The 26,814-nt window shown below is 39.4% G+C and overlaps 1 protein-coding gene across 1 annotated transcript; it reads right to left on the reverse strand.

The window, feature by feature from the left end:
• Positions 1 to 121: 121 nt before the first annotated feature.
• LOC134675092 (uncharacterized) lies at positions 122 to 24,374 on the reverse strand. The gene is made up of 11 exons (XM_063533251.1): positions 24,261 to 24,374; positions 23,311 to 23,402; positions 22,337 to 22,482; positions 21,744 to 21,820; positions 18,064 to 18,281; positions 16,947 to 17,202; positions 16,242 to 16,345; positions 10,240 to 10,425; positions 1,423 to 1,595; positions 861 to 947; positions 122 to 684 (listed from the first exon to the last, which is right to left on the reverse strand). The coding sequence occupies exons 1-11, from the start codon at positions 24,313 to 24,315 to the stop codon at positions 168 to 170; spliced, it is 1,911 nt and encodes a 636-aa protein (XP_063389321.1). The 5' UTR covers positions 24,316 to 24,374; the 3' UTR covers positions 122 to 167.
• Positions 24,375 to 26,814: the final 2,440 nt, after the last annotated feature.

Genomic DNA, 26,814 nt, shown 5'->3' on the forward strand with positions numbered 1-26,814 from the left:
ATATTTTTTTGATGTGTTTCAATATTTATATATTTTTAATTTCTAGTATTTCCAATTATGGGAGGGAATCGATATAATAAAAAAAACAACTTTGTCTTGGTTCGGGTTAAATAATAACTCGTTAAGATACAAAACATTTATTATTCACAGCGCGGCTACTACCGTACCTAATTCCTCGATTTAAGAGATTTTTTCCTCGGCAGTGCGATGGAACTACGATTCCGCTTGCCAAAGCTCTTAACACTCACGCTACCGCGGCGACCACGCACGCTACCGCGTATTGCGCGCTTATTGTACGCAAGCATCCCCTGGCCAAAGATATACGCTTCTGACATGTTTTTCTTTGCCCCCTGGCCGGAGAAAAAGGCTTCTGAGATATTTTCCTCTACCCCCCGGCCGTAGAGAGGCGCTTCTGCCATAACTTCCTTTACCTCCTGGCCGGAGAGACGCGCTTCTGACGTATCTTCCTTTACCTCCTGGCTGGAGAGTCGCGCTTCTGCCATATCTTCTTTTACCTCCTGGCCGAAAAGAAGCGCTTCTGACATATTTTCCTTTACGTATTCATGGATTTTACGGTCATTTTGTACTAGTTTAACAGCGGCCATGTGATGACCATATCTTGAATGGTCGGAGTTTCGTGATTTCTTTTTGTTGTGATGTTTTTTCTTCTTAGAGTTTTCAGACCTAGACAAGAGCGTGTATATTAGTACTTGTACTTATACATATACCTAATAAGTATGTAGGTGAAGTTTGGGAGACCTTACCAGTTAGGAAATTTGAAGTAGAATATCGGAGTGATGATAAAATAAACATTCTTTAAGTGCGTGATAATATAATGGTAAGATTACAAAAAAAAATACCTGCCGTCCTTGTATGTGCGACCCCAATTAATATGTTCTTGCTCTAGCACTGTACTTGAATCTCTTAATACAGTCCTACATTGTTTTCTGTAAAATATAAATAATATACTTTTAAAGAAATCTTGTCATTTAATACACTAATATGCCTCCGTAAAAAGGTGTAGAATTTTAAGAGAATGAGACCTTGATGACACCCCTATTATTAGTCGATCTGGGCGTCAGGCAGATGTTGATTAGCGTTGATCAGATTAGCATGCCAGCTAGGGGCTTTTTAAATCAAACACTCAATACTTCTAGAGCAGTAGAGCAATCGGGCTGTGCGGGGGAAGTAGTAAGGGAAGAAGTCTAGGGATAATAAGTAACGTAGTCTCCACATGATCTGGGTGTGATGAGGAAATTCTAATGAAAGTTTTGTCGCTGGTTCACTAAAGTCTAGCCTAGAAGACTCCAGCAAGAAACTGAGCTAGGTCCGATGGCTGTCGGAGTAACTATCCGGTACGCGTTGTGTCAGATGTTTTTGCACGTTCTGTTGTGTACAATATTATGGCTGGTGTCTACATACCCCAACTGCCTATTAATAGCACAGTTTATCAGGTGCCTGTTATTGAACACGCTGGTGTACAGGAATGGGCCCACGCAGCGCTTGGAGCTGTTCAGAGTTCTGTAGGCGGATATGATGCCGATCACCATTGAGGACTTGCCATTGCCCGTGATCAGCGGGCCTCCGTGATCGTTCTGAAAGGTTAGATGGGTTATAAAAGTCATATGTATATGTATTATTATGACGGTCAGCGAAATATAATCAGCGCGTGCTCCAACCTATACTAAGTTATCGACACGCGCTGATTATATGTGGTATTATCTATGAAAAGGGACCTTATTGTCGATGGCGCTTACGACAAAGACTTCGATGAATAAAATACGTAGTAGGTTGAAATTGGACATTCTGGCCCATTTCGGTTCGCTCGGTCCCAATTTAGCAATTAAGATTTTGTGAATACTGGAACATTAAATTTAGCTGTCTATCCACTGCGCAGGTCAATTTATGTTATGTGACGCTGATAAACTGATCAGTCATGTTGTGTTTGAAAACATATCGGGTTCAAAGGTCCCTTTTTATAGTTTTTTATAAATAACTCCTAAACCGTGGCCTGTAGCAAAAAATGTTCTTATACATAAGTAATCTACATAAAATTCTCTACATTACATACACTTTTTCGCTAGGATCAATATTTAAAAAAATATTTAAGGGAGAAAGTTAATTATTAATATTTTTAATTGTTAATATTTATATTATAAAAATATTTTACATAAGTAATCTACATAAAGTTTTCTTCATTAAATATTGTATACAGTTTTTCACTAGGATCAATATTTAAAGGAGAAAGTAAAACAATTATTAATATTTTTTGTAAATAACTCGTAAATGGTGGATTGTACAAAAAAATCTTATACATAAGTAATCTACATAAAATTTACTACATTAAATATTCTATATACTTTTTTGCTAGGATCAATATTTAAAAAAATATTTAAGGGAAAATGTAAATGGAGAAGTGCACTGAGTTGGCCGTTTTATCCCAGGCGATGCCGCTTGGCACGATTGTTCCTTGGATCATACTTTATTGATATAACGTCTCAAGGATATTAACTCTTTGCTTCCACCCAAAAAGGGAGAGGGGAAATGCGATTCCGGCGGTACAATGCGGTCTGTTTCTACCTACCTGTAGCTGTCAGGTCAAGTTTGGTATCATTTTCGTATAAACCAAGGACAAGGAATTCATTTTGATATAATCGTTTTACTTTTTCATACCCATAAATACTCAAATACCTGTTTCAAATACATTGAAAAAGTGTCACTTTAAACTAGTCGTTCATACATTCGCACGGCGGTAGTAGATCCCATACAAATGGGACTATGGCCAAGGTTAAAGAAAACACCAGGCAAGTGCGAGTCGGACTCGCGTACGAAGGGTTCCGTACCATAATGCAAAAAAAAAAGCAAAAGCAACCTTCTTTTGTTTCTAACAGCAGCCGCGGCCCACGATTACTCGTACGCGCCCCGGCCGCTGGGGCCCGGCGGGTTGGTCAACGATACCTCGTAACTCATGAGGCCCTGGTACTTGCTCCTTTCTAAATTAAATTTTTAGACAATTTTTTCTCAATTTTGGTCACCTCACTGTAGCTTATAGATATTTCATTGCATGTTTGAGAAATGCACTATACAAATATCGGCGAGAAACGGTGTTTTCGGTGTGTATAGTACTATATAGTAATATACTATGTATTACGATACATTACGTTTTACAGTACATATGGCCCTTTAAATTTTTGACGTAGTTATCTAGTTTGTTATTATTATCATCACCAAGTCCCAATGTGCTTATTATATCCGGGTGTCGTAATGTAGCACCTGATGTACTGTTAACAGTTTTTCACTATTACGTCTATGACATTTATTGTTTGTTTACAGAGAGCCTACCTCGATACGCGAAAATTTAAATTTTGTTATTTGTTCAAATATGAAAGAGTGATAAAGAGACAGGTAACGATATTGTCGTGTTTCGGGCTAAGCGCTCAGTTTGTGCTAGTGGTGCTTATTTAAATTAAATTAGCTAACCCAAGAGTTCCCATTACATTGTCATTGACCTTCACTTGCTCAGATTTTTTCCTCTATATACATTTGCCACCAAATATAAAGTTAGTAGGTCATCTGGAAGTGGGTCCCTTTTATAACAAAACTTCCGTGAGACACTGACATATTTATTTATTATTATTATTACAACAAAACAAATTGCACCTTATAGCTAATGCCAAAGCGGCACAAATTGGAACACATTAACATCATAATGCATTAACATTCCGGAACGACGCAGGACCTCGGAGTTGGGAACATGGTCCTGCCACTTAATCCTGAGTATAGACCGCAAACACCTCAGGTGGTAAGTGTCTAGTTTCTTTATGTCTGTTTTGTAGAGGCACCATGTCTCTGCTCCATATAAAAGGACAGGAATGATTAGCGCCCTGTAGACGCTAATTTTTGTCTCGAGCTTGAGATCATGGGACCTCCAGACGCGATCTGTGAGTCGTCCGAAATTAGCAGCGGCGTTGGCGATACGTGAAGGTATCTCCGAGGCTAGGGTGTTATCACGCCGGATAGTGCTTCCAAGATATTTAAAGTGTGATACTTCATCTAGAGGTCTCCCATCTAGATTCAGCACCGTTGGGTCAGCCTCACCTCCTCTTGACGGTTGTTTGAGAACCAAGTTCGGCCTGGCCAGTCACATAAGGGCTCACGCTAGACAGCGTCCATGATGTTTATCTGGGGTCGCCGTCATCGAAAACGATGAGGAGGACTATATAATGCATTAACACTATAAAGCAATAACACAATATACAGCTAAAACACAGGTATTCATTATGGTATGGTACTCTTAGGCATCTCTCTTTCTAATATCCTCTTGCATTCCATTGTCAATTTGTCACTCGCCCCATCGCAATCACAAAATCTCACTGTGGCTGCGACTTGAGCAGGGAGTTGAGTAGCGCGTGCGTGCGTGTGACCGGCGCCTGCGCATGCGCCTGCGTGCGCGCTCGGCCTCCCGCTAGCAGCGTATAAAGTATAAACAGGCGCACGCAGACTTCGACACAGAATAATTAATAGTACTACCGTACATAAAGGAAACTTCCTACAAAAACGAAGTTTGACAGCGGTTCAGGGTCGAATGATGCTGTCTCTTTCTAATATATGGCACTATCTGTTTCGGCTATTTAGGGTTGTCAAAAATCAAGTGATTATCTTATCTGTGGTTGTGCACGCAAAAGGAAGTCAAGTGGTGCCAACCCTAATAATTGCTCGGAGCAATTCTAAGCCAAGTGGAGCCGAGTTTGACCGAAGTCAAGATTTCGCACCCCTGACTTCGACAAGTTTTATACTATCAATTTTATTTCTAAAATTGCCAATTAAAATTTAGATAAAGAGAGTGACCTTTGTAACTGTAAGGAGTTATTCCCAAGTTGACCCTGTAAGAATAAGGTAGGGTACATGTAGGCAATCAAATAATTATATACATTTTAAAAGAAGTATTGAGTACAATGGAACCAACATCTATAATTTTTAAGTAATGACATTAAAAATTTATTTGATTGATGACTTTAAAAATTTCTGAAGCAAACTAATAAATTGAGACCGAGGGCGGGCCTCCCTGTGAGTGTAGAGGGTGTTAGCGAGCCTAAGGAGATAGCTGATTTGTTTCAGAAGCATTTCAAGGTTGAGTCTCCCTTGGGGCCCTGCGGGGGCCCACCTCCAACGAGGTGTGTGCCTTCGGGGCCTCTGGTGAGAATTACAGCTAAGGAGGTGGCATCGGTGGTTAAGAACATGACGCGAGGGAAGTCGCCAGGACACCACTCCCTTAGCATTGAGCACCTGCAGCATGCAGGGGTACACTTACCTAGAGTGCTCGCCATGTTCTTCAGCTTCTGTGTCAGCCATACTTATATACCGAGCGACATGATGAGAACCGAACCGTGGTAGTACCAATTATTAAAAACCGTACAGGAGACACCTCGGACATTAAAAATTATAGGCCCATTTCGTTGGCTACGATTGTAGCAAAGGTGTTGGACAGTGTGCTTGACAAACAGTTGGAAAAACACACGGTGCTTTATGACGCACAATTTGGATTTCGGCCGGGCTTATCCACCGAGACGGCAGTCCTTTGTCTTAAGCACACTGTCCGATACTACTCAGACAGGAAAAAACCAGTTTTGGCGTGTTTTCTTGATCTCTCGAAAGCCTTCGATCTGGTGTCCTATAACAGACTTTGGCAAAAACTGTACGAGGAGACGTCTTTACCCGGGGAATTGGTGGAATTGTTCAGGTTTTGGTACGGCCACCAAACCAATGTCGTTAAGTGGGCGGGTTCGCTATCCGATGAGTATAGGTTGGATTGCGGGGTCAGGCAGGGGGGGCTTGCGTCGCCCAGACTCTTCAGCCTATATGTCAATCGGCTGATCGAGGAGCTTAGCAACACTAGGGTCGGATGTTCAATAGATGGAACGTTCGTAAATAACATCAGTTACGCGGACGACATGGTGTTTCTAAGCCCATCGATCGACGCCCTTAGGACGCTAGTAGGTGTTTGTGAGCGGTATGCGGAGGCCCCGGGTCTCAAGTACAATGTCTCTAAAATCGAGCTGCTAGCTTTCAGAGGAAGAATAGTCCAATTAAAAGACCAAATGTTACCTCCAGTGAGACTGAATGGCACTCCTCTTAAAGTAGTAAGAGAATTTAAGTACTTGGGACACTGGGTAACCGCATCGCTAAAAGATGACGTAGATGGGAAAGGGAGCGTAGGGTGCTGACAGTAAGAAGTAATATGTTGATTCGTAGGTTCGCAAGGTGCACTAGCAATAAAATCACCCTTTTTAAGGCGTACTGCCAGTTATTTTACACCTGCAGCCTATGGATCAACTTTACTCAAAAACTCTTTCTGGGAGTACTGGAGTAGCCTACATGTCTATTAAATCTAAATAAAGTACATAACATAGGTAGTCACTAACATAGGTTAAGAGTAATAATAAGCTACTAATATATTACGGAAATTTAATTTCTGATATAAATAATTTAATTTAATTTAATTAAGCAGTTCAATAATTCAAATGAATTCACAAAAAGGCTAAAATGTTATTTATTAAACAGACCTTATTACTCCTTGCAGGAATATTTAGTAGTCAATTTATGTTAAAATGTCCTATAATATTTATTTATGTATTGAGTATAATTTACTTTCTCCCTTAAATATTGAAGGTAGCGAAAAAGTATATAGAATGTTTAATGTAGAAAATTGTATGTAGATTACTTATGTATCAGAACATTTTTTGCTACAGGCTACCGTTTACGAGTTATTAAAAAAAACAATAAAAAGGTACCTTTAAACTCGATGACTGATCAGTTCTGTGCCTCCAGTGTAAAAGGGTGAAACTCGAGTTTGTCCAAATTACAAATTTTGCCAGTACAAGGTTTATTACATGAAACTACATCTTTTGTGCTGACACCCACGGCCCTACGACTTCTAATTGCTGAGATATCGATTGTGCAAAAGGGTTTAAGTTTGCCAAAAATCTTAACCATAATGTTCAAAACGATTTATTTTTATATAATCTCGTTTAAAAAATTGTTACTTAAGAATCGTGTTACGAACGATAGTTAAAGTAAAGTTTAATCTTAATGAATAAACTACATTTCAAGAAACATTCGGTGTAAAGAAATCAAAATTCACTTAGATCTATTTCAACTACCGAGGCTAGTTCGTGAATGACGGTAAAACTTAAGTTTTTTTATTATTCACAAACATTTTTTAAGACGTCATGATGTGTAAAGGGGTATAAATAATTTACTTTGACCGTTTTTCACCATCTAGTTTCGCTAAATTGAGTTAATGATTATGGTTAATGTTCACTTAGGTTCCTTTCCATATAATTTTTTTTAGTTGGTCAATGTTGTGCAAAACGGTGGAAGTCAAATATCAAAAAGAAAGTCCCGTAGAAGAAAAGACATCTAAAAGGCTGATTATGAAATAATTGTGCAACAAAAACAAAAAAAAAAACAAAGATGGGGAAGTAAGACAAACAAGTACAACTGCCCTGTTGTCAGTACAACACTACTACAGTACAACAGTACAACATTACTCTGTTCTGTAACCATTCACAATTTCAACAGAGTAATTAAATATATTAAGTCACTCTTTAATTACATTGATATTATTCTCTTTGGTTTGTTTTTTGTACCATCAATCTAAAAAAAATGCAATATTTAGTTCCCAAAATGGTTTCTTTACACAACACAAAAGTTCAAAAAGATTTTAGCAACACTAGAGAAAGTGCAGTTTAACCTTTTCACACATTCATTATTTTTGTGAAAAGGGATATAAGTTGTTTTTGAAAGCCAATATTTCCGTTACTTTCACATAAGTCAGGTTAATTTAAATGACATGTTATAATTCATGACTTAAACTATCTAAACTAAAAACAAAAACCTAATTTTTTTAGGAACAATGCAGAGAAAACACGGTTTGAAACGTTTTTCGGCCATACTGAAAAATTACATTTTTTGAGTTTAACCCTTTTACACTGGAGGCACAGAGTTCATCAACGTTACATAACATAAATTCTGTGCCTCCAGTGTAAAAGGGTTAAACTCGAGTTTGTCCAAATTACAAATTTTGCCAGTACAAGGTTTATTTCATGAAATTACACCTTTTGGGCTGACACCCACGGCCCTACGACTTCTAATTGCTGAGATATCGATTGTGCAAAAGGGTTAAAGTTTGCCAAAAATCTTAACCATTATGTTTAAAACGATTTATTTTTATATAATCTCGGTGAAAAAATTGGTACTTAAGAATCGTGTTACGAACGATGGTTAAAGTAAAGTTTAATCTTAGTGAATAAACTACATTTCAAGAAACATTCGGTGTAAAGAAATCAAAATTCACTTACATCTATTTCAACTACCTAGCCTAGTACGTGAATGACGGTAAAACTTAAGTTTTTTTATTTTTCACAAACAATTTATAGGACGTCATGATGTGTAAAGGGGTATAAATAATTTACTTTGACCGTTTTTCACCATCTAGTTTCGCTCAATTGAGTTAACGATTATGGTTAATGTGCACTTAGATTCCTTTCCATATATTTTTTTTTAGTTGGTCAATGTTGTGGAAGTCAAATATCAAAAAGAAAGTCCTGTAGAATAAAAGACATCTAAAAGGCTGATATGAAATAATTGTGCAACAAAAACAAAAAAAAACATAGATGGGGAACTAAGAAAAACAAGTACAACTGCCCTGTTGTCAGTACAACACTACTAAGTACAGTACAGCATTACAACAGTACAACATTACTCTGTTGAAATTGTGAATGGTTCAGTAACCATTCACAATTTCAACAAATAAATTAAATATATTAAGTCACTCTTTAATTACATTAATATTATTCTTTTTGATTTGTTTTTTTTACCATCAATCTAAATAAAAACAATATTTAGTTCGCAAAATGGTTCCTTTACACAATACAAAAGTTCAAAAAGATTTTAGCAACAATAGAGAAAGTGCAGTTTAACCTTTTCACACATTCATTATTTTTGTGAAAAGGGATATAAGTTGTTTTTGAAAGCCAATATTTCCGTTACTTTCACATAAGTCAGGTTAATTTAAATGACAAATTATAATTCATGACTTAAACTGTCTAAACCAAAAACAAAAACCTAATTTTTTAGAAACAATGCAGAGAAAACACGATTTGAAACGTTTTTCGGCCATACTGAAAATTTTAATTTTTTGAGTTTAACCCTTTTACACTGTTGACCTCCACAATGGATAGACAAAAAAATTGAATGTTCCAGTATTCACAGAAACTTAATTGCTAAATTGGGACCGAGCGAACCGAAATGAGCCAGAATGTTCAATTTAAACCTACTACGTATTTTATTCATCGAAGTTATAGTCGTAAGCGCCATCGACAACAAGGTCCCTTTTCATAGATAATACCACATATTTTATCCTGTTCCTCTAGATGTATATAGATAAAGCGGCTGCAGTGGTTTGGAGTTCCGTAGTACCACGATACTGGTTAACATTGACACAAAACTGCTTGGACCCACTTCTATTGATTGTCCAACTTTATTTTAGTTGAATGGTTTTATCGGACTTGTCAGATTACGACGGACGGTACAGCTGTCACGACATTTGTACTTATCTAACTTATCTGACAACGAGCTGGTGTTCAGTCTATAAGGCCCACTTGTAATTATTATTAATAAACGAATATGAATACGAATATTAATATGAATAGTACCATCCCACTAACCCGGGGTTAAGCGGTTAAACCGGGGATCCTATCTCATCGCATAATAATTGATTGTCATAATTGTAATGTTACGCATAAATCTCTTCGCATATTTTTTCTCCAGCTGAAAAAGAAAGTATTTTCGAAAATATTTTGCATAGGTTGTGTACAATAGGGTAGGTTAGGTTAGGTTTGTGTTATAATTTTTCAGATTTGTATATTTCCAGCACAATAACAATTATGCGAAATGAGTTTTATGCGTAACATTACATTAGGACAATCAATTATTATGCGACCCAATATGGTGCGGGGGCACGAGAACGCAAAACATGCAGGGCGGTGAGGTTACATAAGTTCTGATATCTGCTCCTTCCAGCCGATTTCGGCTATGGCGACCACTTCGACTCCTAGTTTGCTCGGCGCTCGCGCGCCCGAAGATGGTTGACGTAGCCGATCTTCGAGGTGAACACATCGAGGGCACGTGAGACCAGCCTCATAAGTTATTATATTAAACAATAAGATGTTCATCTACCTCACAAAACCCTCCAACTTCTTTTCCTTCTCTTCTCAATGATCTTTGCCTCGCTCGTCTCAAACTCTTCAACCTTTTTAACGATTCTAACAATTGTTTTAGTTCGAATTTTCTGCCATGATCTCTCCGGACAGTGCCGCCATCCTCTGGCGAATACACTAACTCTCTACACTCCATTTGGTTATCCTGAAAAATATACCAAGTCCAAGAGTTTAAAATCTCGGTGCGATTCGGGAAATGAATTATAGATTCACTAGATATGAAATAGCAAAGATATGTAATGTTCCACGGCAAAAGGTACCATTGCCCCGGCTGAATATTGGAGCGGCGTTAATAATAGCGTAAGCGCCAGCCGCCTTAAAATACCTTTTGCCGTGAAACGTCACATATCTTTACTATTTCATATCTAGTGAATCTTTAATTCATTTCGCAAATCGCCCTGTCTGGTAAAACCAACTTCGCTATTAGAACAAGCTTATTGAAGGCATATTGCTTACTTAGTTGAAAGTTGAAAGTACATCCTAACAGTATATTAATTGTAAAGGTGCCTCCACACCGCAGATAAATTTTGTCTGCAGACTTTTCTTGATCTAACTATATTTAACGTCTGTATTTTATAAAATACTAGCTGTGCCCGCGGCTCCGCCCGCGTGGAATTCGGTTTGTGTCAGTAAGCTGCTAAATATATAAAAAATAGTAAATTAAATTACGCTGTATTTTATTATTCAAAAAATTATAACATTTATAATTTCCTGCATGATAATTTCTTAAAATAATAATATCTTATTGTTTCATACTTTTTAGAGCGCGATTTGTAGTAGTCCGTCTACGCCCGACTTTTTTAGTATGAGAAAGTCGAAGTCGCCTAGCTTTGGACCGCGTGCAGTGCGCCACATACGTCGGGCAATTCCCGACTCTTTTAGTATGAGGGCGCCGAAGGAGCCCGGCTTTGGAAAGCATTCAGCGCGCCACGTGCGTCGGGCTTAGCCCGACGCTTCGAGTATGAGGGTGCCTTCGGCTCCCAACTTTGGCAAGCGTACAGTGTGTCACGTACTTACGTCGGGTTACGCCCGACACTTTTAGTATGAGGGTGCATTCGGCGCCCAACTTTGGCAAGCGTACAGCGTGTCACGTACGTCGGTCTACGCCCGACTCTTTTGGTATGTGGGCGCCGAAGACGCTCAGGTTTGAAACGCGTACGTTACGCCCGACGCTCTGAGTATGAGGGCGCCGGAGGCGCCCTGCTTTGGAACGCGTACAGCGTGTCACGTACGTCGGTCTACGCCCGACACTTTTAGTATGAGGGTGCCGTAGGCGCCCAGCTTTGGAACGCGTACAGCGCGCCACGTACGTTGGGCAACTCCCGATGCTTTGAGTATGGGGGCGCCGAAGGCGCCCGGCTTTGGAACACGCACAGTGTGTCACGTACGTCGGTCTACGCCCAACTCTTCGAGTATGAGGGCGCCGAAGGCGCCCGGCTTTGGTAAACATACAGCGTGTCAAGTACGTCTCTTTTAGAATGAGAAAGTCGAAGTCGCCTGGCTTTGGACCGCGTGCAGCGCGCCACGTTGTCGGGCTACGCCAGATTCTTTAAGTATGAGGGCGCGGAATACGCCCGGCTTTGGAACGCGTACAGCGCACGTACGTCGGGTAAAGTCCGAAGCAGTGCCGGTTTAAGATATTTTGATGCCCTAAGCATTTTTAGACCATGGTGCCCCCTCTCCCTAGGGTCATTAAGATTACATTTTTTTTTTGGTAAATTGAGTGAAGTTCATTGCCGCATTACAGCTGAGAATGGAAATCAGTCACATCATTTTATCTCGAAAATTGACAGTGCCGCAGCAGTAATGTTGCAACAGAGTACCTAATGCTGCTGCAGTCGCCACCCGAATGTCACCTGTATCATATCTTAGGTTAGAATGTAATCGAAAACGCGAGCGAAGCGAGCGCGAAAATATTTATATATAAAAACGCAATATGATAGACAGTATGGAAATCAGTCACATCATTTTATGACGAAAATTAACAGTAACGTTGCAACAGAGTAATGCTGCTGCAGTCGCCACCGGAATGTCACCTTTATAGTATCTTAGAAAGTTATTAATAACGCGAGCGAAGCGAGCGCGAAATTTTTTCGATATAAAAAACGCAATTTTACTTTTAGTCCCAACCAGGCTTGAATCCAGGATTTCATACAAAGAAGGGATGGAACAGTTTTCTATCAGCCTAGCTTCGCATAGCGCTCGATATTTAAGAATTTTAGCGAGGTTGTTTTCATGCATAAAAGATGCAAGAAAGCAGAGCTTGGAATTGACCAAGTGAATTGAATTGGCGAAGTGTGAGCAAGGTAGTCGGCCCAGCTGCGAAAGAGGAAAGCTTGGATTTGGATCCACGCCCAAGTGTAATTAAGGCAGAAGATCAACTTTGCCGTAAGGCAGAAGGCCTCGCATAAGACCTAACGCGGAACTGAAAAAGAGTGGGTTGAAATCGAATCTATGCATGTAATCACGACTCTTCTACTGCTACCAATTGTTTCCCAAAGAATTACCCGCCGTTATTTTTGCAAATTAGCTTTTGGACAGCTAAAAAAAATCGTGTGGTAAAAACGATGTGTCTGTCCCTAATTTTAAAATTTGTTCTACTTTTTCAACCTGGCATTTTGGTGCCCCCCCCTGAACGTGGTGCACGTGCTTGTTTTGCTTATTGGTTAATCCGGCACTGGTCCGAAGGTCTGACTATGAGGGCGCCTTCGGCGCTCGGCTTTGGTAAGCGTACAGCGTGTCACGTATGTACGTCGGGCTAAGGTTAAGGCATTCATGTAATAAAGAAACTCAGATAAATAAATATATACCTACATACAAACACGAACGCTGAAAACACAATACACTCTCTCTCTCACTCTTTTTTGGGTAGTCGTGAAAAAGATGTCACTGTGCAATGAGGGGTAATTAATTTACTGTCGTTTAATTTTGTTGTATATTATTAAATCGACACAATTATTCAATTAAATTTGTTGATGTCCGTACCCCCTCATCTAAACTTAGAGTTAATTTGGCAAAAACCTTCCTCGGTGGCTATTCATATCACTACATATTAAATTCAGCGCCATCTGTTAGTTTACCAGGGTACTCAATAGTGGTAGCATATATTTGAAAACGACGTACGTTGACGTACGTCGGGTTACGCCCGACACTTTTAGTATGAGGGTGCATTCGGCGCCCAACTTTGGCAAGCGTACAGCGTGTCACGTACGTCGGTCTACGCCCGACTCTTTTGGTATGTGGGCGCCGAAGACGCTCAGGTTTGAAACGCGTACGTTACGCCCGACGCTCTGAGTATGAGGGCGCCGGAGGCGCCCTGCTTTGGAACGCGTACAGCGTGTCACGTACGTCGGTCTACGCCCGACACTTTTAGTATGAGGGTGCCGTAGGCGCCCAGCTTTGGAACGCGTACAGCGCGCCACGTACGTTGGGCAACTCCCGATGCTTTGAGTATGGGGGCGCCGAAGGCGCCCGGCTTTGGAACACGCACAGTGTGTCACGTACGTCGGTCTACGCCCAACTCTTCGAGTATGAGGGCGCCGAAGGCGCCCGGCTTTGGTAAACATACAGCGTGTCAAGTACGTCTCTTTTAGAATGAGAAAGTCGAAGTCGCCTGGCTTTGGACCGCGTGCAGCGCGCCACGTTGTCGGGCTACGCCAGATTCTTTAAGTATGAGGGCGCGGAATACGCCCGGCTTTGGAACGCGTACAGCGCACGTACGTCGGGTAAAGTCCGAAGCAGTGCCGGTTTAAGATATTTTGATGCCCTAAGCATTTTTAGACCATGGTGCCCCCTCTCCCTAGGGTCATTAAGATTACATTTTTTTTTTGGTAAATTGAGTGAAGTTCATTGCCGCATTACAGCTGAGAATGGAAATCAGTCACATCATTTTATCTCGAAAATTGACAGTGCCGCAGCAGTAATGTTGCAACAGAGTACCTAATGCTGCTGCAGTCGCCACCCGAATGTCACCTGTATCATATCTTAGGTTAGAATGTAATCGAAAACGCGAGCGAAGCGAGCGCGAAAATATTTATATATAAAAACGCAATATGATAGACAGTATGGAAATCAGTCACATCATTTTATGACGAAAATTAACAGTAACGTTGCAACAGAGTAATGCTGCTGCAGTCGCCACCGGAATGTCACCTTTATAGTATCTTAGAAAGTTATTAATAACGCGAGCGAAGCGAGCGCGAAAATTTTTCGATATAAAAAACGCAATTTTACTTTTAGTCCCAACCAGGCTTGAATCCAGGATTTCATACAAAGAAGGGATGGGACAGTTTTCTATCAGCCTAGCTTCGCATAGCGCTCGATATTTAAGAATTTTAGCGAGGTTGTTTTCATGCATAAAAGATGCAAGAAAGCAGAGCTTGGAATTGACCAAGTGAATTGAATTGGCGAAGTGTGAGCAAGGTAGTCGGCCCAGCTGCGAAAGAGGAAAGCTTGGATTTGGATCCACGCCCAAGTGTAATTAAGGCAGAAGATCAACTTTGCCGTAAGGCAGAAGGCCTCGCATAAGACCTAACGCGGAACTGAAAAAGAGTGGGTTGAAATCGAATCTATGCATGTAATCACGACTCTTCTACTGCTACCAATTGTTTCCCAAAGAATTACGCGCCGTTATTTTTGCAAATTAGCTTTTGGACAGCTAAAAAAAATCGTGTGGTAAAAACGATGTGTCTGTCCCTAATTTTAAAATTTGTTCTACTTTTTCAACCTGGCATTTTGGTGCCCCCCCCTGAACGTGGTGCACGTGCTTGTTTTGCTTATTGGTTAATCCGGCACTGGTCCGAAGGTCTGACTATGAGGGCGCCTTCGGCGCTCGGCTTTGGTAAGCGTACAGCGTGTCACGTATGTACGTCGGGCTAAGGTTAAGGCATTCATGTAATAAAGAAACTCAGATAAATAAATATATACCTACATACAAACACGAACGCTGAAAACACAATACACTCTCTCTCTCACTCTTTTTTGGGTAGTCGTGAAAAAGATGTCACTGTGCAATGAGGGGTAATTAATTTACTGTCGTTTAATTTTGTTGTATATTATTAAATCGACACAATTATTCAATTAAATTTGTTGATGTCCGTACCCCCTCATCTAAACTTAGAGTTAATTTGGCAAAAACCTTCCTCGGTGGCTATTCATATCACTACATATTAAATTCAGCGCCATCTGTTAGTTTACCAGGGTACTCAATAGTGGTAGCATATATTTGAAAAATGTTTGCCCCTCCTTCCTAAGTAGCGCCATAAGATTCAGGGGCAAACTTAAATCAAGCGACTGTTGTGGCTACCCCCCCTTTTAAGGGTTGAATTTTTATAGCCTATAACCTGGCCGGAGATTTTCTCGACAGATTAGTAAAGTTTGCATCAAAATCCGTTCAGCCGTTTTCACGTGATGCGCGTTCAAATAAACAGACAAACAGATAAACAGAGAAACAGATAAACAGATAAACAGATAAACAGATAAACAGACAAAAATTCTAAAAACTGTTGGAACGTGTTCTGTTATCGATTCTAAGTATCCCCAGCCAACTTTTTTTCAAATATCTTCCATGTACAGACTTTCGACCCTCTACAGCTTTATTATATGTATAGATGTAAGAGCTACCTCACACTAGCGTCTATTGAGAGTCGGCGTCTAATAGTCAAGCGCTATGGAAAATGGCGTTGTTGCGCATTGCGTCAACGTTGCGTCGAGCAAGCCATGGAGTTGACTAGACGCCGACGCTCGAGAGGCGCTGGTGTGGGGTGGCCCTTAGAGCCACGGCAGTGAATTTTATTGAAGTGACTTTGTCAAATGAGAATAAGTAGCCTTATCGTCGAAAGGTCAGATGGTGCAAGTGTTATCTTAAACGTCAAACTTCTATGAAATGATGACGTTTAAATAACACTTGCACCGTCTGGGTTGTCTAAATCGTTGCCAACTTAGCTCGGCCTCAAATAATACCTCACATTCCTGATGCAGTTCGTCGTAAAAGATGTTCTTCCCACATATCATGTATTGGTCGATAATGTCGTGGTAACGAGGCAGCCAGAGGCTTTTGCAGCTGTCTTTCCAAAGAAAGAAAATACATTTATTAACATGAATTATACCTTAGCAACATATAGCGTCTTTCGAGCGTCGGCGTCTACAACTCAATGGCCGCTGCTCGACGCAACGTCGACGCAACTGCGCAGCGACGTCATTTTCCATAACGCTGACCAGACGCCGACGCTCGAAAGACGCTAGATGTGGGGGGGCCTAAACTGTAGGTATTGAGTTATTGCATTGCGTCGCGTCGTCACAACGCATTAATGTGGCATATACAAATAAATGTACGTACTTACGACGCAAAGCAATGTAACGGAACGCAATACACTTAGGATTGGGACCACAAACTGTGGTTCTGATTTCACTACATTCACGACACATTTACAAACAACATTTCATATTCATACAGTACAGTCAGCTTCAATAGTAGCGGATGGAATAGGTACTTTTACAACAAGAAAACATATAGAGACATGTACCTTTTTGTTAAGTTATTAAAGAATGGTCAGATAGGTACTTCTGATCCGCTACTTTTGGTGCTGACTGTGCCTAAAATTGAAATGTCGATTTATTTTTTAAATATCAGATCAGATTAAAGAAGGGCAAAGTTTTGTACCCTACCTTTCGATAGTATTTCCACGTCAGCTTCCATAAGCTCCACTGAGTTGATAGAGCGGGTCATATCACTAATTTCCGGCTTGGGGGTGTCACCCGGCTTGGGGATGTCACCCGGCTTGGGGATGTCACCCGGCTTGGGGATGTCACCCGGCTTGGGGATGTCACCCGGCTTGGGGATGTCACCCGGCTTGGAGATTTCAACTATGGGTAAGGGTATCCTAGTGGTGGTGTCGTCGCCGAAATCAATGGCGTCGGCAGGCTGTTTGGGACATATATTGATTTATTATATTTGGGACATATATACCTATACTTATTACAAAACGTCTCGTACAAAAGGTGGACTTAATGCCAAAAGCATTCTCTACCAGTCAACCTTACTCATAAAAGTACTAAATATCAAATACAACTTTAACTTTTTAAGGTTTAAATATGTATTGTACCAAATTTTACATTTATTAATATATATTTATTTATTAATATCAAAATGATACTTATGTTATAAGTTATGAGTATACGAGAGGTGTTCTGAACCCACGGTTTGCAGCTAAGAAGCACGCGAGACACATACATTTGAAATATATTAAAATGGGTCACTTAAGAAGTGAAACATGTTGAACACCCTTCGGCTTAAAATATACCTAGATGTAGTGAATAATTATTTTCCATCGTCTTTTCACGGAAACGTTAACGTGTCTTGCTATTTCCGTCAGTCTCTGTACAAAAAGTACTGACGTTGACTGAAGTAGCATTGAGAAATCTTCGTGACAGCGTGATAAAACAGTGTCGGTAAAGATCTTGGAGGATATAACCAACGGAGACGCCATATCTAAAATTTTCGGTACAAAATAGTCTGCCGTTTTTTGCGGGGGAGGGGCACATCAAATGTATAGGTACGTCATGTCAGATAAACGTCAGTCCATACATATGGTTGACATGAGGTTGACCATTGGCCGCCTATTTTCGACAGAGGGGAACGCCTGTTAATGGCGGCTCCAAAAGATGGATAAAGCTATCCATAAACGCCTGCTGATAATCGAGCCAGAGGAGTCGTAGCTTTGATATCGTCAATTAGGTATATCGGGGGTACCGTAACCCGCTTCTCTAGCCGCTAAATGCTTACGTCTGTAAACTCTTCGGTAGTGCCCCATCCTGCGACAGCAGCAGAGGTTTCTGGAGCCTCGAATTCATCGCTCACGTTGTTGAACCTGATCATTTGCGGGATGAAATCGCAGCCGATCACGCGCTTCTCGAAGTTGATCGGTTCCGCAGTCATCACGACCGCTATGTCGTTCGCCATCCATTGGATGTTGTTAAACTGGGTGCCGTCGAAACGGTAGGCTGTCGGGTCAGAATTAGTTATAAGGTGGTGGTACTGGTGCTCGACGCGGTCCCCGTACATGTTATCTTGAAACTTAAGTCATTGTCAATAGAGGTGACAGCAGGGTGTCATCTACGATCGTATCGTATTGGGCATTAGGGCTATAACCGCGAAAATCCAAGTTCGCAAATTGCGGGGATTTTTCTCTGTCACTCTGATTACGCCTTCGTTGGAGTAAAAGAGAAAGATCCCCGCAATTTGCGAATATCGGTTTTCGTGGTAGCCGCTTAGCATGCCGAGCACTAAATAGTACCACCACCACCTTGCTTCGTTCGTGTTAAGAATGCAGTAAAATTATCATTGTCCGGACTAACCACGCCCTTGAACAATCAAATCGTTCCTAACTAGAAAGTCAAGTTCACAATTACCAGTTGAAGGCATATTTTCTAATTAGGAACGATTTGATTCATTACGAGCATTGTCAGGCCGGCGGGAAACGTTGATTTTACTATTCTTAACGCGAACTAACATGGAGAGTTTTCGGATCAAAATTAGATTATTTGAAATTAACCTACTTACAGTGGCTATCGACTATCGAGCTCTCATGATCTAATAGGATGTACCGAGCAGTCCATTAGATATGGTTATATTATATAAACTAATAGACAAGTTGCTGGATAGTTTTATGGTTTAAATTTCTTGTGTACAACCTATATTTAGAATTGAATAAATTCAGTGAACTTTATTGCCTGATGACTAATTAGAATGAGGATGAGATGTTTAAAAAATAATTGGCCAAGCACGAAGTCAAGACTACGGTGTTCAGAGCACCGTACGACACATCCCTAGGTGGTTTTAAGTTTGGATACTAATACTAATTTATCCCATAAGTACATTTTATTGACTAGGAAATAAGAAGGTAATGTCTGGGAGCTCTGGGACCTTGGAGTTTGGACTTTTATTAAAGTCCTCTGGGCTAGTATAGGTAATGTAGAAGTTACAAAGCTTCTACCTTAGATATATTTTTTAGAGATTAAAGATTTTATTTACCACCTTGTCGGGTTGATTGTATATCCATACCAAATTACAGCTTTCTAACACTAACAATCAACCTCATCTTGGAGGTGAAAAGAGGAAAAATCGTAAGTCCCATTCCGGCCAACCGAAATCAAGAACTTTTATATAATATAGGCCTAATACCGTTTATCTAAAACGTTTGGTGAAGGCACATTTCTAGTAGAAACAAATTATTATGAATTTCTCTGTAATTTGTACAAACCATTTCGTAAACTGACATTCCGCTAAACTGTTGTTTTTACATCTTACTAGCATCCATAACATATTGAAGTATGATATTCTTCCACTTGTCTGAACATTTTCATTATTATTGATTCTTTTTTTGTGAGAATGGCGTTTTCTGCCACGGCACTTTGCCAATTATTGATTTTTTCAAACACCAAAATAGTTGACAATTTAATATACGTCAGAGTTGACAGGCAACTTCGAGCATGAAAAACTAATTCCGTCAAAAATACTGGGTATACATACAACCTCATAATCTTTGATATAGTCGCAATTGTTGTATTTTAAACTTGTAGACTGGGCAGGCACGACTCAAAAAGGAATTATATTACAATTAAGTCTGTGATTCGGCATTTCTCGGTTTTTGACGTTAGGCTTGTTTCTGACTCAAAATATAATTAACGTAAAGTATTAATCAATTTGCTCATGTTTCATATAAGTCACAGAAATAAGTATAAGTACCTAATAATAAATGTCTAAGTTTTAGTACAAGTAGGGTAACTGCGTCAGGTTGCCGTCCAGTACCTGTTTCCGTCCACTTGACGGAGTTGCTACAAAGAATTGCGTATAATTTGAATATAAACCTAACTTACCGGTCAATTTTGGACTTAACATCAGTTTTTAAAAGCACAAATATTTTAGTAGAACTGGAATTCATGAGTACCTACCAAATCTTAACTGACATTTTTGTCACTCAAACAAGTTTGATCAAGATCGGCTTACTTTATATTTCGTCAACTTTACCTTTGTTTCCAAAAACTGTAAATTGTGAATTTTAATTTTTTTTTCGTCACAGAACAGTATCTAGTTGCTGCTCTCACCGATCGGTTCAAAAATATACATACTTTATACAATTAATACATAAATGTAATGGTACTTAATGAAAAGGAATAGGTACTGTTTCGACGAATCAGATACTCTCAGTAAAATCTATAGGTAGATGACGCCATAGCTGTTAATCAATATTGAATGACTTTATTATCTCTATTCGCTTTACTAGCTCTATGTGCTCTAATGTGAAAAAAAAAACACAACGACAGTGAAGAACGGAATTCTTAATTTAAATTTAAACTGATAAACTCCAATAATAAATATGATTCTTACTGAGCACACTGCGATAGTCCATTGGTTGGAAAGCCCGTTCGAAATTTAAACTTGTTTGCTTTATAATAAGGTTGCATTTTGCAGATCTTTTACTCTCTCATACTTATAGTAGGCTATTCAGAAAAAAATGAAATATCTCACAAAAGTAAGTAAGTAGAATTAAACTTTGTATCAAAGACATAAGTCATAAATTTCAATGTCAAAGTTTTAAGTAAGGATCTTTCTTACTAAAACTAATTCTTAATATGAATGACCAGTGTAAGCATCAGTTAGCTAGCCCTAAGCAACCAAAGATCAGGCTGCAGTTTAAAAACTAATAGAGTTAGAGTTAACCTGATAATTTTCCCGCCGTCTCCATACTCGTTTTAGTTGGATATTGACTGGTCAGCTGCCTGTTAGCTATAGTTTTCCCGAAAATCGCCAGGACAGAGGTGAAAATTTTTGTATGAAAACTTGCAACTTTAAATGCATTTTTTATCGAAACTATTGCATTCTAAAATGAAGTCAAAATCAGTCCATCGACTCAATTTTTTGCAAGCTTTCTAATGGTACCTCACACGATTCTTACAATTGAAAATAAAATTTAGCCTACCCCTCTTAACCCCTAAATTTCCCCCTAAAATCAGAAATAAGCAGTTTCGACTTATTCACAGTGTTAGTGATGGTACTTGCCATAACTATTCCAAATTTCAGGTACCTACATCAAACGGTCTTTGAGAAAAACGCATTTAACCGATTTGCAAGACCGAAGTGATCCCATAAGAGCACCGTAAACAAAGTTTTGTACGGTGCTCTAAAAACGAATGCGAATGTAATTAATAACCCTGAAAAAATATCAGAAAACCGCTTCAATGAGAAGTAGAATATTAAATAGTTTTTTTTTTAAGTTCAAGTAAGGTAAACATACCGGTGTTCGACGAGGTCCCAATAGATGTCATCTTGAAACTTAAGTCATTGTCAATAGAGGTGACAGCAAGGTGTCGTCTATTGGGCATTAGCATTTCGAGCACTAGTACGTTTAACTTAATCGTCTATCTGTTACTTACCTTTAGGAAATTGTCATAATTGTAACTTACTTTTTGGAACACATTTCCAAATTGCTTTGACGGCACCATGCTTAATACATTCGGTGGTCTGTTTTGGCGGTACCCATCTGTTGAATAGAATCTCAAATCATCATCTTCATAAACTTCATAATCTTTCCAAAATTGTTTGTCGCATACAGAACATTTGAGTATGTTACAAGAGGGTATAACTATACGAGTACCCTAAGTAGTTCACAGTCGTAGTACTAGGATAGACCAAGAAAAGTCTGCAGCGATTTTGATAACGTACGTAGTGTAAGTGTTATTTAACACCTACGTCATAATTTCATAGAACTTTGACGTTTAAAATAATACTTGCACAATATGATGCTATGAAAAGGGGGGGGGGGTCTGGATGGTGATGGTCTCGGATGATTGTAGCATAATAAAATCGTCAAAAATCGATGATGTAATTTATGGACAGCCCCTGTGATTAATAATTGTTACATAAATATTTGCCGTGACTTATTCTTCAAAAGTGTTTTTCAATAAAAAGACACGTCAAGATTGTTTACCTTTTTTCTATTGCTAAAAAAACGAACTCTAATTAGGTACGCTCAAAATTTCGTTGTGTTGTACCTCACCTGTGGGTTCCGGACACAATGTAGAAGTGGGTGACATCCTCAATGCAGGCGGCAGACGTGAGGATGTAGCGGGGGTGGATGATAACCCCGCCACAGAGCCAGTTGGGGTCCAAGGCCGGGGTCATCTTGGCAGGCCGGAGGTATACCTGAGAGAGAACCAAGAATTATTCCTCAGTTGAATGTGGTTACTTTGACAGCGCACGCCATAATACTTAACCCCATAACCTCACCCCATAACCCCAACTAACTTAACCCTATGGGGTTGTACCCTTAACCTGTGAGCACGACTAGGTATGACGCCTTTAGGTGTTGTTGGCGTTTAAAAGGTTAAATGTGACGTTATCTATGAAAAGGGACCTTATTGTCGATGGCGCTTACGCTATTATTAACGATGCTCCGATAAAAATACAATGCCGCGCGACGCTGTGCGGCGTAAGCACCATCGACAATAAGGTCCCTTTTCATAGATAATGCCCCATATTATCAGCTGTATACTTATAGAAATAGTCGCTCCTAAGGATCTCTTCTTCTTTCTTGGAGGATGCTTATTAAATGAAATAAGAAGGATATAGGAGATAGGAGCGGCATGATGGTAGGACACCTTATAAGGCATGACAACTTTTTCCTAAACATCCTGGTAGGTACGATTGAAAACACAAGAGAAGAAGGGAAACCTAGAATTACTTATCTCAGCCAAATAAAAAATAATGCGTCGTATGAGGAAATTAAAAGACTGGCACAAGAAAGAAATGATTGGCGATTACTCCACCGACAAGATCAAAGCTCTTAAGTTATGATGATGATTATGGTGACGAATCATTATGAAGGATCTCTTCAATGATTCGTGCATTATTCTCATCCAACGATTCTCTGCAATGGAACTGTGAATGAATGAATGAATGAATGAATGAATGAACGAACGAATGAATGAATGAATGAAAGAATGAATGAATGGTAATGATTAAAAATCTCACCATATAAGGTCTGGTGTCAGAAATTTGCGTTCCTTTCAAGATCCGCCTGGTGTCATGCTCCGGTCCACCAGCAAGAAGTTCCTGTTGTGGATCTGATGAATATTTTAAAATAAGATTTTATTGCATTTATTGTAATTTTGTAGGCAGATTAAGTACAGTTAGAGGAAACTAATGTATAGTTAATTACACTAAGATTTATATTAAATTATAGGCATTTTATCAATGTATAGCTTATTAACTTCATATGTGACGTCCCACGGGTAAAGGTACCTTATGGCGGTTGGCGTTCACGCTATTATTAACGCCGCTCCAATATTATTGCGGCGCTATGCGACGTAAGCGCCTGCCGCCATAAGGTACCTTTTTTTGTGGAACGTCACATATTCACACGAAAATAATGCTATTAAGTAGGTATTGTTAAATTTTAAACAAGACCCAAACAAGTAAAAAAGAAAGTCATATTTTAACGTGGCCCAATATCTTTTATAGTAGGTACAGTCGCCATCAGATATATCGGAGCGGTCAAGGCGCTCACAAATATCTGAACACGCCTCTATTGTCAGGGCGTTAGAGTGCGTGCTCAGATATTGTGAACACCTTGGCCGCTCCGATATATCTGATGGCGACTGTACATATGGTGCTACTTTACCGCCCTAAGGCAGCATTAAGGACAATAATTCAATCCTATGATAAAAAATTAAAGGGCTATTTGTATTGTAAAAAGTTGTACAACACATGCACGAAAAGGTAATTCGCAACTCGTGTCGGTTAAAAAAAATTAGCTTATCGCCAATCGTTGCGAATTTCCCACTTTTCGCCCTTGTATCGTAATGTACTTCTTCTTCCACCTAGCGTTATCCCGGCCTTTGCCAGGGTCCGCTTTCCTACTTACTTTCCTCTACACTTGCATGTATCGTAATGTACTATTGTAATAAAATTAAAATACTTACCATAGTGACCATTCGTTGTATAAAAACCTAGAGCTATCAGAAACCAACGTAACATCTCGTATACTTTTGTTCATGAAACATTTGCCTCTGCGCACAATTTCACGCGCCGCCGAAACTCTGATCAATTTTCATTATGATTTACCTCAGAGACTTACCTATAGGTATATAACCCGGATAGTAAGTACTTTTATATTTTTGCTAATTAAAATTGACTCTTTTCACTTGCTTTTTACACGTGGTGTTCGAGTGCCCCATAACCAAATACAACGGACCAGGGGGCCGATTTTTGAAATTCGACCATTCGATTTCGTGTATTTCGTTAATTAATATCTCCACTACTAGGCATTTAAATTCTACGAATAGAATTGAAATAGAGTGTTCAATACCACTAGATTCCAAATTTTTATCGCTCGTATATCAAAAATTAGCATTTCGCCGTTTTCCATCGATTTTCGAGTGACGAAATCGAACGATCGATATTCAAAAATCGGCCACCAGCTGAAGATTTAAAAAACCTAACGAAGAATGCGAGTTCATATCTGCATAATTGTAAATCTTGAATTATATTACTTCCCGTAAATATGTATGTATATTTTTTAACCAGTGTGTAACCGCTATACGATAAATAAATAATTCTTGGAATTTTTTTTCACATGATAATCATAACAACAAACATGACTTTTATAATAATTTTAAATAAACTTATAATAATTCATTTATGAGTTATGAGTCATAAAACCATGATTATTTTAACAATTTAATGGGTCCAGTGGCGCCCTCGTCTTACTCTTTAGTCGATGACCAACTTATTCTAAGGAACGTACTTTATAGTACTTCTACTTGCCGCAAGATGTCACTATACTAGCTTGGGATTATGCTACTCAACAATAGACGGCGCATTAGCTCTGCTGATGTTAATTGAGTCCCAGGATCCCAGGAATCTAATTTAGGCAAGCAAAAATGACCTGAACGTTTTAAATTTAGAATTGAATTTTGTATTCCTTGCCACATCATTGCAACATTGGAGAAATAAAAAATTAAATTGAAGCAAGTGCGAGTCGAACTCGACAAAAAGGGTTCCGTTTCCGTACCATTAGGTACGCAAAAAACGGCAAAAAATCTCGTTTGTTGTATGGGACTTACCAACTTAAAAAAATAATTTATTCTGTTTTTAGTATTTGTTGTTAGGTAAGAATTTCAACTGCCTAGCTAAGACGGTTCATGAGATACAGCCTGGTGACAGACAGACAGGCGGACAGACAGACAAACAAACGGACGGCGGAGTCTTAGTAATAGGGTCCAGTTTTTAGGCTTTGGGTACGGAGGGTCCGTACCCAAAGGCACAAAAAAGATTAAAGAGAGAGATTAAACAAGACACGATCCACACTGAGCAAAAAGAAAGAAATATTTATTATTTAGATCAACTCTACTTAAAATGTAAAAAGTCTATCAGTGGACTCAAATAAAAAGCTAGTTAAGGAAAAACAAAAAAGGTAATTACTTAGATAAATGAAGTTAATTAGCAACGAATTAATCCTAATTAACAGAATTAACTTTGAAGCTGTGAAATACTTTTTTTCTAAAGTCATTTACAATTAAAAGGAGGAAAATGAAGATAATCGGCTCTGACACTTTATATAGCTTTCGGCGCAATCCGGGAAATTATTTAGAGGAGAAATAGGTAGTAAAGATATGCGACGTTCCATGGCAAAAGGTAGTTATGGCGGCTAGCGCTTACGCTATTATTAACGTCGCTCCAATATTCAGCCGAGGCAATGGTACTTTTTGTCTTGGAACGTCACATATCTTTACTATTTCATATCTAGTGAATATCTAATTCATTTCCCGAATCGCGCTGTTTTAATTGTAAAACCACTTAGAGCGTTTTCCTATTGTGCGGTTCGATATCAGACGAAAAATCCTATACTGACAATGTTGGGCAATAAGTCCACTTTGAGTTCATCATCAGCATCATCATCATCATCTCAGCCATAAGACGTCCACTGCTGAACATAGGCCTCCCCCTTGGACCTCCATTCATACTGGTCGGAAGCGACCCGCATCCAGCTTCTTCCGGCGACCTTAACAAGGTCGTCTGTCCATCTTGTGGGTGGACGTCCTACGTTACGCTTGCTAGTCCGTGGTCTCCACTCGAGCACTTTTCGACCCCATCGGTAATCTTCTCTGCGCGCACTTTGAGTTACAGAGGTCAAATTAGTTCGAGTTAAAAATTGTACTAAATAACGGTGAATACTTGGACTTAATGAAGGCAAATATTTTATTTCGTGTTAACAAGGATTTCGTCTTATCGAGGTTTCACTTAATGTCCACCATATATTAAGTAAGTATTAAGTTTTGTTTCACGTAATTCCGTCACGTAGGTAATGTCACCATCGATTACCTACCTAAAGTGTCATTCTATGGAACTTGCTAACTTTGTAAACAAACCGCCTTGTTGAAATTGTCCCTGAGTGATGAAAGACCCCGCAGCAAACATAGGGAAAAAGTGGTTTCAGTTAAATCTCACGAAATTTTAGTATGATGTTAATTTGGC

This window comes from Cydia fagiglandana, chromosome 21 (assembly GCF_963556715.1).
Source record: "Cydia fagiglandana chromosome 21, ilCydFagi1.1, whole genome shotgun sequence".
Taxonomy (NCBI): Eukaryota; Metazoa; Arthropoda; class Insecta; order Lepidoptera; family Tortricidae; genus Cydia; species Cydia fagiglandana.

Excerpts from the sequence above, each read along its gene's own strand:
- LOC134675092 (XM_063533251.1), bottom strand. The coding sequence starts at position 24,315 with ATGTTACGTTGGTTTCTGATAGCTCTAGGTTTTTATACAACGAATGGT. Across the intron at positions 17,203-18,063 it reads CTACCGAAGAGTTTACAGAC|CCTGCCGACGCCATTGATTT; the intron begins GTAAGCATTTAG and ends TGTCCCAAACAG. Across the intron at positions 948-1,422 it reads GCTATTAATAGGCAGTTGGG|AAAACAATGTAGGACTGTAT; the intron begins GTATGTAGACAC and ends TATATTTTACAG.